The 11,814-nt window shown below is 45.6% G+C and overlaps 1 protein-coding gene across 1 annotated transcript; it reads left to right on the top strand.

The window, feature by feature from the left end:
• Positions 1-11,458, top strand: Rab33b (RAB33B, member RAS oncogene family). The gene is made up of 2 exons (XM_005343957.3): positions 1-347; positions 8,707-11,458. The coding sequence occupies exons 1-2, from the start codon at positions 99-101 to the stop codon at positions 9,145-9,147; spliced, it is 690 nt and encodes a 229-aa protein (XP_005344014.1). The 5' UTR covers positions 1-98; the 3' UTR covers positions 9,148-11,458.
• The last annotated feature ends 356 nt before the right edge of the window (positions 11,459-11,814 follow it).

Consider the following 11,814-nt stretch of genomic DNA (forward strand, 5'->3'; position numbering starts at 1 on the left):
GAGCCGGCTGTGCTGTAGCGCTGCCCGGGAGCGCTGTCGCTGAGGTGGCGCCGTACCCGAGGCTCCTCTCCTCCGCCTCAGCTCGGAGAGTTGGGAGGATGGCTTCGGAGGTGGAGTCGTCACTGGAGGTCAGCTTCTCGTCCAGCTGTGCGGTGTCAGGGGCGTCCGGGTGTCTGCCTCCCGCCCGCTCCCGCATCTTCAAGATCATCGTGATCGGCGACTCGAACGTGGGCAAGACGTGCCTGACTTACCGCTTCTGCGCCGGCCGCTTCCCCGACCGCACCGAGGCCACCATCGGAGTGGACTTCCGAGAGCGAGCCGTGGAGATCGACGGCGAGCGCATCAAGGTGAGCGGATGGCGGAGGGGAAGGGGGCTGCGCAGGGCCGCCCCGGCTTTGCAGGTGTCTGGACCGCACCCTGGCTCTGTGCAGGAGTGCGCGCCCCGAGTGCTCCCACGCTGGCGTGGAAAGTGCGTTTGTATGCAGTAAACTTCTGAGACAGTGCCCGCCCCCTCCCCCCACCTCTAACGAGCATCAACTTTACCTGGGGCATCTTGTGTTTCAAAAAAGCACGTTGTGATTTTGTGTTAGGCAAATGCAATGAACCTGTGGACCGCTCTGTCATTGGTGTCAGTGGTGTAGGGGAGTCACCCCTCCCCCCATTGCCTACGTGAGAGTTATGTGCTGGGAGTCTGGGGAATATGATGACCAAAGGAAACTCTTAAGCATAGAAAGCTCAAGTTATTTCTAAGAATTCGTTTGAGCATTGCATAAATGCATAAGTATTGTGGGAATAAAGCCTGTTGCGTTGGAGACAGTTTCTGCATGATAACCTATTTAGAAAAAAAAATCTATTTTCTCAATGAAGCCTTATGTATGTGGGTTGCCGAAATCCCGTCTCTCGATGCAAGCACAGACCCCCTCCCAGGTGGCTTCCGAGACATCAGACATCGCAATCATAGTAGGGAAGGCTAAGACAGCCAGGATTGGGATGGTGAAGCATTCGCCTGCTGGAACTACAGGATAAGGATCCGTGGCAAGTCAGGGGCCTCCTCACGGTGTAAACCTTGACACTATTGCAAAACCACCAGGTTTACTTAATTCTGAGAGGTGGGAGTGGGGAACTACCGTGAGACCCCATCTCAAACTAAACAAACAAATCAATCCCGCCCCCGCCCCCCCTTCCCGCACGAAACCCAGGAATTCCCCTGACTTCCTTAAGCAACTGCTTTCACTTTGCCTTACGTTGGGGATCCTCTACTTGGAACAGGTTTGATTTGTTCCTCCTACCCTTTTATCCTTGAGGCATGAAGTTTCTGTTTCTTTACTCCCCTCCCCGCCTTCAGAGAGCTCTTACCCCTAGTAAAGAAAAGGGGAAATCATCTGAGTTAAGAGACCATCTTTTCTAGGCCCCTCTGCTATCTGTTTCCATCTATCTTATGTGTGTGGGTGCACATGTGTGCAGTGGGGGTGAGTCTAGACTCTATATGTTCATGTCAGTCTTCCGAATTTGCTCTCCATCTTGCGTTTTTGAGGCAGTCTCCCAGTGAATCTGCAGCTCCCTGATTCCATGAGACTATTTGACTATCAAGCTCCAGAGATCCTCCTGTTTCTGCTTTCCTTGGGCTGGGATCGCAGGTGCTGAGGGTCCAAATTTAGCTTGGCAAGCACTTTCCCAACTGATCGTCTTGTTCAGGCTGCCGGTAGTTGGTCGTTTGTGTACCTTGTATGTAAAGGAAGATGTATGGGAGTAGGGTGTAGTTCGGCGATAGGGTGCGCAAGACAGTGTGTGATCCCTAGCAGAAGCTGGGGGAAGAGACTGTGTGCATGGCAAGAAGAGCTAGATGAGTAGAAGGTGTTTTGTTTTGTTTTTTTAATCATCAAAACTTGGTTAGGTACAGAAACCGGTGGCTGCAGAAAAGAACGAGGCTTCTAGTGTGCACGTTTAGTCTGGGTAAGCAGTTGTAGGAAGTGTTACGGAAGCTTTGGAGCTCAGCTAACCCAGGTGCAAAGTGTGATCCTATGAAAAGCGTCGGGCTATGGTGTGGTTTGAAATTGTCTTCCAAGTTCATGTGTTGGAAACTTAATTCCCAAGTTCCTGAGCTAATGGAACTTGGAGGCGGGACATTTGGGAGGTGATCGGGTCCTTTGGATTTATGAATGAGTTAATCCCTTCACAGATTAATTAGACTAGTCTGTTGACTGGTTAAGGGATTAGTTCATTCATAAATTAGTGGATTAATCTCATTTATGGATTAAGGGGTTATTGGGAGTGTGGTAATCGCCACCCATCAGGTGTGAACCAAATAGGTCTCCATTCTCTAAATTATCCAGCAACAGAAAACAGACTAAAGTATGTGGCCTGTCACGCTTTTTGTTTTTCTTTTCTGTGTTTTTTTAAAAACTATTTTTTATATTTATCTATCTTTGATTTTGAGAGCCTTTTTTTTAATATTTTTTCTTTATTATGTATACAATATTCTGTCTGTGTGTATGACTGCAGGCCAGAAGAGGGCACCAGACCTCATTACAGATGGTTGGGAGCCACCATGTGGTTGCTGGGAATTGAACTCAGGACCTTTGGAAGAGCAGGCAATGCTCTTAACCGCTGAGCCATCTCTCCAGCCCTCACGTTATAATTCTTAACAGTAGCAAAATTACAGTTATGAAGTAGCAATGAAAATAATTTTATGGTCAGGGTCATTCTAGAATAAGGAGCACACGGTTAGCACTTGTGAACATTTGCTCAGTGATAAAGTCAGTCTTGTTAGCCCTGAACTATCATGGGTGAGCGTGGTAACATGCTCAGTTATTACACACACACACACACACACACACACTCTCTCTCTCTCTCTTTATCTCTCTTCATCTATCCACCTGTTCAGTGCATCTGACAGCACACCTTAGTCTCATCTGCTGGAGAAGTATGTACTGGTGTGGTAGTGGTGGTACGGGCTTGGATCCAGACTCTTCCTGTTAGGTAGAGTGCTCTACCACTTCCACAACTAAGTTACATCCCTGGCACTTAAAAAATATTTCTTATATTATGTGTACTGGTGCTGCCTGCATGTATGTCTATGTACCATGTGTATGCAGTGCCCACAGAGGCATTGTGTTCTCCTGGAACTGGAATTACACATGGTTTTAAGCCAGCATGTGGATGCTGGGAATCAAACCCTGGTCCTGGGGAGAGCAGCCAGTATTCTTAACCACTGAGCCATCTCTCCAACCCTGTATGCCTTTTTCAAAACAAAGGGTCTCATGTACCCAAAAGCTGACTTCAAAGTCTATATATATTCAAGGATGACGTTGAACTCTGTGTGTGTGTGTGTGTGTGTGTGTGTGTGTGTAGGCCAGACGTTGGTTCAACGCCTCCCTCAGTTGCTCTCTACTGCTGTGTTTTTTGAGACAGGGCCTCATCTCCCTACCTAACCTTGAACTTGTGAACCTCCTGACTTTACCTTGTGGGTGTTGGGATTACATACACGCCCCCGTGGTTTATGCAGCGCTGGGGATTGAATCCAGGGCTTTCAGTGTGTGTATGATGGGCAAGCATTCTGTGGACTAAGATCTGTCCTCATCCTTGTGGGTATTAAATCTTTTTAAAACCTTTCCTTAAGCTGGGTGTGGTGGCACCTGCCTTTATTCTCAGCACTGCTGAAGTAGAGATAGGTAGATCTATGTGAGTTAGAGGCCTGCCCGAGCTACGTAATATGAAGCTGAGCCAGGAGGATGACCTTAAATTCAAGGCTAGCCTGACTACTTAGTGAATTGCAGACCCCCTTGTCCCAAAAAACCACAAAACTGAGGCAGACATGATAGCACACCTTTAATCCCAGCACTTGCAGATCTGTCCGAAGACTCCTCAGTCTGTGTCGCTCGGCAGCTGAACTGTGGGTCCACGGCCACCAACAGTCCAGTAGCCTTAAAGAGTCTCCTTTTTAACTCCAGGCCAGCCCGAGCTACTTAGTGAGGGCTTTCTAAACATACACATACAAAAGAAAGGAAGCAAAACCCTGAGGGTCTGTGCTTGCTGATTGATTTCTGAGTGCTGTATACATAAACTTGAAAGAGGAAAATCTCGTTGGAGAATTTTGGCAGCTGAATACAAATGAATTCCTTAAATAAAAATGCATTTGACTCTCAGATCGGCTGTCTCAGTCTTCTCCATACGCTCCTCCTTGACTGTCTAGCTGGGTTCCTCTCTCAGCAGCCATTTTGCCCTGGCGGGGGCAATCCAGTCTTCCGTCAGGGATTAGCAGTCAGTACTTAAATATGTCAGTGGCTTTCTTGTTTATAGCGGGAGAAGAGAGCAAGATGTTAATATTAACTAAGGAAAAACAATCACTGTATCTCCTTCCCATAAATCAGTATATTAAGCACAAAGAATGCTAGTCCAGTGTGAGGAGTAGCAAACTGTGACAGTCAGATGCTCTGCTTCCTTCCTGTTTTAGGTGACATGCAGTCTAAGGATGAGTTTTGTATTTTCTCTGTGCTGGGGATGAACACAGGGCTTCTTCATTGCATGGTACACAAGCCAGCACTCTTGTCACTCAGCTATACCTCAGCCATGTCTTTGTATGGTTGGAGAGAAGAAGAATGAGATTTCATGATAAATGAAAATTACATGAAATTCAGAATCTACTAGGTCATCCTGATACAATCTTTATCTTTTACTCCCTAGTTCCAACTAGCTTCCTACTGCAATATTTCATATTACTCCTCTCATCAAAACCCCACTGCAGTATTTCTTCCAAGCGTCCTTTCGAGGGGATAGAGATCTGCAAAGCTCAGTGGTGGAGCCTTTGTCTGGCACATTCTGGACAGTGGGTTTCATCCTCAGCACTGGGGAAAAATTCAGACCTGACTTTGAACTTTGGTAGCAGCTCAGTTGATCTCATTTAAAAACAGCTAACACAAGCCATTCCTTTTTTGTTTGTTTGTTTGTTTGTTTTTTTTCCGAGGCAGGGTTTCTCTTTGTAGCTTTGGAGCCTGTAATGAAACTCACTCTGTATACCAGGCTGGCTTCGAACTCGCAGAGATCCACCTGCCTCTGCCTCCCAAGTGCTGGGATTAAAGGCGTGGGCCACCACCGCCCAGCACCACAAGCCATTTTTTGTTAGGCCATGCTGCTTCCTTCAGTCATCCTATAGTTTGGCCAAGTCATTTGCTGGTTTCTCACTGTTTGCTTGGAATATCCCTCCTTCCTGTATTTCCCTGCAGGATTGTTGTTGAGCCTCTCCTTAGAATCCCAGCCATTCTATTTCCTTCAGTGAAAATCCCCTTAGCCCTCCGTCAGACCAGGACCATCTTATTGTATTATGCATCTATCTTCCCTGTTAGAGTAGGGTCTAGGTCTGGTAATCCCTATAGTAGGGGTAGGAGCTCAGGGCCTAAGTGTGCAGTTGTGCAAACAGGTCAGTTGGTAGGTTACCCTGGAATTCTCAAAGTCAAGTGGCAAAGAAAGCTAATGAAGGTGACAAAGGACAAAATCCTAAAGCCATGGTTTCAGTAGCTGGCTTTCGTTGATGAAGAAGGCCCACCGAGGCAAGTCATGGTAACTGGAGATAATAACTCTAGGGACAGAGGTCATGAGAGTGAGATAGAACATCTACTTTTAGGATTTTAAAGAAAGCTTTCATTTGTTTTATGTGTATGAGTGTTTGTTTATACTCCATGTGTGTGCCTGGTGCCCACGATGATGGCAGAAGAGGATGTTGGGTTCCTGGAACTAAAGTTACACACCATTGTGAGCCAACCTATGGGTGCCATGACCCAGACGTGCTTCTCTACAGTGCAGCAAATGCTCTTAACTGCCGAGCCAGCTCTCCAGCCTATGAATCTTTAAATTTAAGGGCAGGGTATTGTATTGCTCAGTTGGCCACGCTTGTCTCAAACTCTAGATGCGCCTGTCCCAGTCTCCCGAGTAACAGGACTAGGACTCGTGGCTATCATGTGGCTGAACTTTGGATTGTATTTGTTTTTAGATGCTTTAATTTTAAATTACATATACTTAGTGTCTCTCTGTGTGTGTGTGCGCGTGTGCACATGTGTGAAGTGTGAGTGTGAGCATGTAGAAGTCAGAGGATAGTTTGCAGGATCTGGTTTTCTCCTTCCACAGTGTGGGTCCTGGGATTGAACTAAGGTCATCAGACAAGCACCTTTACCTGCTTGAGCCATCTTGCCAGCCCCTGAATATAGGATTCAGATACCTTTATTTGAGACATGGTCTCACTATGTAGCTCTGGCTGTCCTGGAACTCACAAAGATCCACTTGCCTCTGCTGGGATGAAAGGTGTGCACCGCCATGCCAGGATAGAATTCAGATACTTTTGAGGGTTTATTAGTATCTTATCTGACAAGTTCAGAATTGTGGTATTTCCTGGGTAAACAAAGTAGGTAACTTTTAAATAAGGTAGTGTAGTAGATAACTTGACAGCATTATCAGTGTCAAGGGAAATTCAGCAGTGGTGTTGAACCTGTAAAAGGTCTTATCTTGTCATATAAAAATGACATCTAGAGGCTGGAAAAACGGCTTAGCAGGTGAGAGCACTGGCTGCCCTTCCAAAGGACCCATGTGTGGTTCCCAGGACAGTGACTGGCAACTGTCCAGTTTTAGAGGATCCTGTGCACACCCGTGGTACACAGGCATCCATGCAGGCAAAACACATAAATACTCATAAATAAAATCTTAAAATTTTAAAAACATTCAAAGAAGAATAAAACCAGAGGTAGCAGTCATGTGATATCCCCAGTTGTTGGTAGGATGCCAAACTTACCCTTAACTCTGTATTGTGCTTTCCTTGTGAGGCTGTTTTTATTCTTACAAAATACCTGTTGTTGCTGGGCGGTGGTGGCACACGCCTTTAATCCCAGCTCTCAGAGGCAGAGGCAGGAGGATCTCTGTGAGTTCGAGACCAGCCTGGTCTACAGAGTGAGTTTCAGTACAGGCTCCAAAGCTACACAGAGAAATCCTGTCTCAAAAAACCAAAAACTAAAACAAAAACAAAAATGCCTGTTGTCAGGCAGCCAAGGGCAGCGTGAGCTGTGACACATGGCATGTTTTAAATGCTCTACTGTGTATGTTCATGATCGTGTGTGTACCTGTGTGTGCAGGCATGAATGGAGGCTAGAGTTCTTCCTTAATTGCTGTTGTCTTCCTTAGTTTTGGGGACAGGGTTTCTCACTGGCAACTGAATGGTCCAGCTAGTCTGGCTGGCCTGCACACCTCAGAGATCCTCCTGTCCTCACAGCCATTGCTGGGGTTCTAGGTATGACTGCTGGCCCTGGCTGTGAGTACTGGAGACAGAATTCAGGTTCTCATATTTGCAGGGTCATAGCTGAGGTTTCTGTTGCGTGAAGAAACACTATGACCATGGCGACTCTTACAAGGAAAACATTTAATTGAGGTGGTGGTTTACAGTTCAGAGATTTCAGCCCATTATCATGGCAGGGAGCATGGCGGTGTGCAGGCAGACATGGTGCTGGCTATATCTTGACCAGAAGACAACGGGAAGTGGCCGGTGACACCGGGCAGGATCCTGAGCATGGGAAACCTCAAAAGCCTTTTCCCACAGAGACACACTTCCTCCAACAAGGCCATACCCACCTCAACAAAGCCACAACTCCTTATAGTACAACTCCCTATTAGCTTATGAGGGCCAGATACATTCAAACTATCACATGCAGCAACACTTTATTATCTCCCCAGACCCTCTTTTTTCAATCTCAAAGACAGCTGCTTTCCTGGAATGCCTTCTTCCCAGGAAGGCTGGCTGCATGGTATTCGCTCAAATTCTGCTACTGGGTCCCCCTAAGTACCAAGAAAATCAGAGAAATCAAGACTTGTAAGTACATTACATTTCTACTCTGGATAAAATTAGGCTTATATTAGTCAAAGGATGACTGTTAAGAAACTGGAGAGTCCGGGCATGCTGGTAATTGCTTCTTCTAATCCCAGAATTTGGGAGTCAGAGGTAGGTGGATCTCTGTGAGTTTGAGGCCAGCCCTGTCTACATAGAGAGCTCCAGGACATCCAGGAGTACACAGTAAAAGACCCTGTCTCCAAGAGAAGAAAAGGAGAGGAAAAAAGAAAGAAAAACAGGATAAAATGAAGAAGTTTAGATTTAAAGAGCTGACAGACTTAAAAGTCAGAACTGAGGGCTAGATGGATGGCCCAATGGCCAGAGGCACTTGATCCCCGAACCCCAAAGTGTCAGTAGAGAGCCAGCTTCTGAGTTGACCTGACCTGTGTGCACTCATCATGGTGAGTGCACCTGCATATGTGCATGTGTGTACATGCAGGATAAACATTAAAAACCACTCATTCAGTACCACTCATCATGGTGTGTGTGCACCTGCATATGTGCATGTGTGTACATGCAGGATAAACATTAAAAACCACTCATTCAGTACGTTTGACTCAGCGCTGGCCTTTCATAGCTCTAGGCTATGAATATTCTGATGGTTTATGTGCTGTATCTTTTTCCCTCAATCTTCTTTAAAAAATAATTGTTAAGACTTTACCTGTTCAGATTTTAAAATGATATTTAGTAGTCACATGGTGACTATCCTAGGATCATGCAGTCTAGACCCTACAGAAAAGCCGAGCTCCCAAGCGGCAGAGTGTTCAGGGCAGGTAGACGTGGCTAGGCTGCTGTCATTGGACTGAACGTGTCGACCTTGCTTTCTGTTTCCCGCCCTGCAGATCCAGCTGTGGGACACTGCAGGACAAGAGCGGTTCAGGAAGAGCATGGTTCAGCACTACTACAGGAACGTGCACGCTGTCGTCTTTGTCTACGACATGACCAACATGGCCAGCTTCCACAGCCTGCCATCTTGGATCGAGGAATGCAAGCAGCACTTGCTGGCGAGTGACATACCTCGCATCCTGGTTGGGAATAAATGTGACTTGAGAAGCGCCATCCAGGTGCCCACAGACTTGGCACAGAAGTTTGCTGACACACACAGTATGCCTTTGTTTGAGACCTCCGCTAAAAACCCCAATGATAATGACCACGTAGAAGCGATATTTATGACATTGGCTCATAAGCTGAAGAGCCACAAGCCATTGATGCTTAGCCAGCCGCCTGATAACAGAGTTATCCTGAAACCCGAAACAAAGCCCTCGGTGCCGTGCTGGTGCTGAGTCACAGGTATGCCCCTCACGGGTCTGACTGAGTCTGAAGTAGTGTAATTACATGTGTAAGAGTAACTCTTCAATATCATGGCTCATCCCGCTGGTTCCGTTGTTGCGCTGCCTTTTGTATTTTCATCCTCTTACTAAGTTTGTCACTGTGACCGTTTGAGAAGAAGGCCATTTTACAGCTGGGATGGAAAAGGAAGCAAAGACGGGACAACCAGGTCTTCTTTCCAGTTCCAGGCCTCCCGTGAGCTGGATGGAACCTCAAGGCTCAGTGTGGCGCCCACGCCCTGTTCCCGGACTGGGAAAGAAATGCCGTGTAGCGCACACTTACTGCGCAGAGCTATCGGCAAATAGCGAGTTACCGAGGTGCTTTTTATTGTACTGTGGCATCTAAGTACTAAAAAACTAATCAAAAGAATCCAGACAGTTGTAATGGGAATTTATTTTAGCCGTGACTTTTAATTAAAATATTTGCAAAGCTGGTTCCTGGTGCCCCTATCCTCCACTCGTGGCGAGTTGGGTGACTCAGGGCTGGATTCAGTCAGCATCCGTTCTGCCAGAGCTCTGAAGGCACGCCTCAAGTTCCCGAGTCTATGTGGATTCCTGTCATAGTAGCGTTGGGTTAGTTTTTTTAAATGTTTGTGTTTTATGTCCACAAACTGTTCCTTTGGACAAAATGAATTAATTTTTTTTTCTTTGGTTTTTCAAGACAGGGTTTCTTTGTAGCTTTGGAGCCTGTTCTGGAGCTTCCTCTGTAGACCAAGCTGGCTGCAAACTCACTGAGATCCACCTGTCTCTGCCTCCCGGGTACTGGGATTAAAGGTGTACACCATCACCTCCCGGCTTGAAAAATATCTTAACTGTCCCTCAGTGGTGAAAGAAATAGTTTAATTTTTTTTTTTGCCCTAAGCACTTTTAGTTTAAATTTAAGACTTTGCACAAGGAACACAGCACATTTCCATATGGAGCTCTTTGCGGAATGCTGTGTAAGCCACATTCAGCCTAAGTGTGCACATCCTCGTTCTGACAGCTTGCAGCCCTGGGCAGTTTTAGAGGAAATTAAGGCAAAATAGATTTTACTTAAGTGTTTTCAGAATGTGGGAAGCAAAGGTACTCTGACCTAGTTTCAGATTTTTGTTTTATTATTCTGAAGGTCCCAGTTGGAAAATTCAGTTACAAAAGCAAAATTTTCTATTTAGTAAGCTAAGTGAAAGTAAAACTTTTACAGATGGTTGTCCAGTTTTAAATACTAGGGCCAAGTTGGCTTTACTTGCATCTAGAGAGATTTTTCTTTTTCTCTTTTTAAATACAGGGTCTCACTTTGTAGGCCTGACTGGCCTGGGACCAGGTTGGCCTCCGACTTACAGATGTCCCCCTGCCTCATCCTCCAGCTGCTTGGGATTAAAGCCTTGTGTTACTAGAACTAGCATACTACAGTTTTCCTGATCATGCTATAATTAAAGATTTAGCCAAATTAATGCTGACTCGGGAACCGTTTTTCTAGTGAGACATAATGGACGCAGTAGCTGGGCCATAGCCATGCTTACAGAAGGGCGTCTGTTCGTTGTTTTCAGCACTGTACAGCTGGGGAACAGAGAGGCTTTCCGGGTGCGTGCCTTCTTCCTACTGTTTTCGGGATCGTTTCTTCAGCACTATTAATAATTATTTCTCTTTTTAAAGTAGCAGACTGTTTCTTTTTGTAAGGAGTTAGTGAACTTTCTTTACAATTCTGTGAAAAGCATTATTTTTCCACTTTAGTATTTATTAATTAAAACATTTTTATCTCATTTGTAACGACCTACTACTTTAAGTTTTTAGTTTCTTATTTTAAAAAGATACGAGGAGAGCAAGATTAGGCCTTCGATGTAGCCCAGGGTGTTGGAAGGCACTTCACTGACTGTTGACCTGCGTCCAGATGGTGGTGAGCTGACCTCTAGTTACTAATTTTTTAAGCACAAATCATACATTTTGTATATCTGTGAATTTATTTTAACTGACACTTAATTGGAAGTATCAGATGTTTTAGAAAAATCTTTATCTGAGAACACCAAAGCGAACTACTTCCGGCTCTGTTGTGGTTGGCTGCAAACCGCGTGATTGGCAGAGTTGTTCTTCACGTTTCCTCAGCAGGCTCGGTAGTTTTGCTATGAAACAGGTGTCACTCTTTCGTTTCTCCCTCGAAGTACAATAAAATCATCTTTGCCACGAAGAAACGGTGTTTTGGTTCCTTTGTTTTCCGGGTTGCATATAAAATTAAAGAGCATACCTCACCTCCTCCCCTGTCTGCTGTGGTTTTTTAGAAAACATATATATCCTGCAGTTCCTTAATTTGAAAATCCAAAATCTGATATTTATTTCATGTAGAAACTTTCAGATTTTGGATCATTTTGGATTTTGAATTTTTAGATTAGGTATTCTCAACCAGTGCAGTTGGTGTACATGACGAGAAACCAATCCTATGTCTAAAGTGTAAGGGTTCTCGAGAGTCCTTAGTGCAGACAGCACATGCTCTGGAAATGGTCGGAGTGTGTTTGCGGGGTGCATGCAGGTACTAGAGCAGGAGAAAGAAGAGTGTGTCTCAGGCACAAGACTGTCCCCCAGCCCCTCTGGTGACTTTTCAGGGGCTACTGCTTCTCGCTGGCCAGCTGCATTACCTAAGTCAGATGCTGA

Source organism: Microtus ochrogaster, chromosome 1 (genome assembly GCF_000317375.1).
Source record: "Microtus ochrogaster isolate Prairie Vole_2 chromosome 1, MicOch1.0, whole genome shotgun sequence".
Taxonomy (NCBI): Eukaryota; Metazoa; Chordata; class Mammalia; order Rodentia; family Cricetidae; genus Microtus; species Microtus ochrogaster.

What these genes read in the sequence shown, in the direction of transcription:
- Rab33b (XM_005343957.3), top strand. Translation starts at nt 99, where the DNA reads ATGGCTTCGGAGGTGGAGTCGTCACTGGAGGTCAGCTTCTCGTCCAGC. An exon ending in TCGACGGCGAGCGCATCAAG is followed by an intron (nt 348 to 8,706) that starts GTGAGCGGATGG and finishes CCCGCCCTGCAG; the next exon opens with ATCCAGCTGTGGGACACTGC.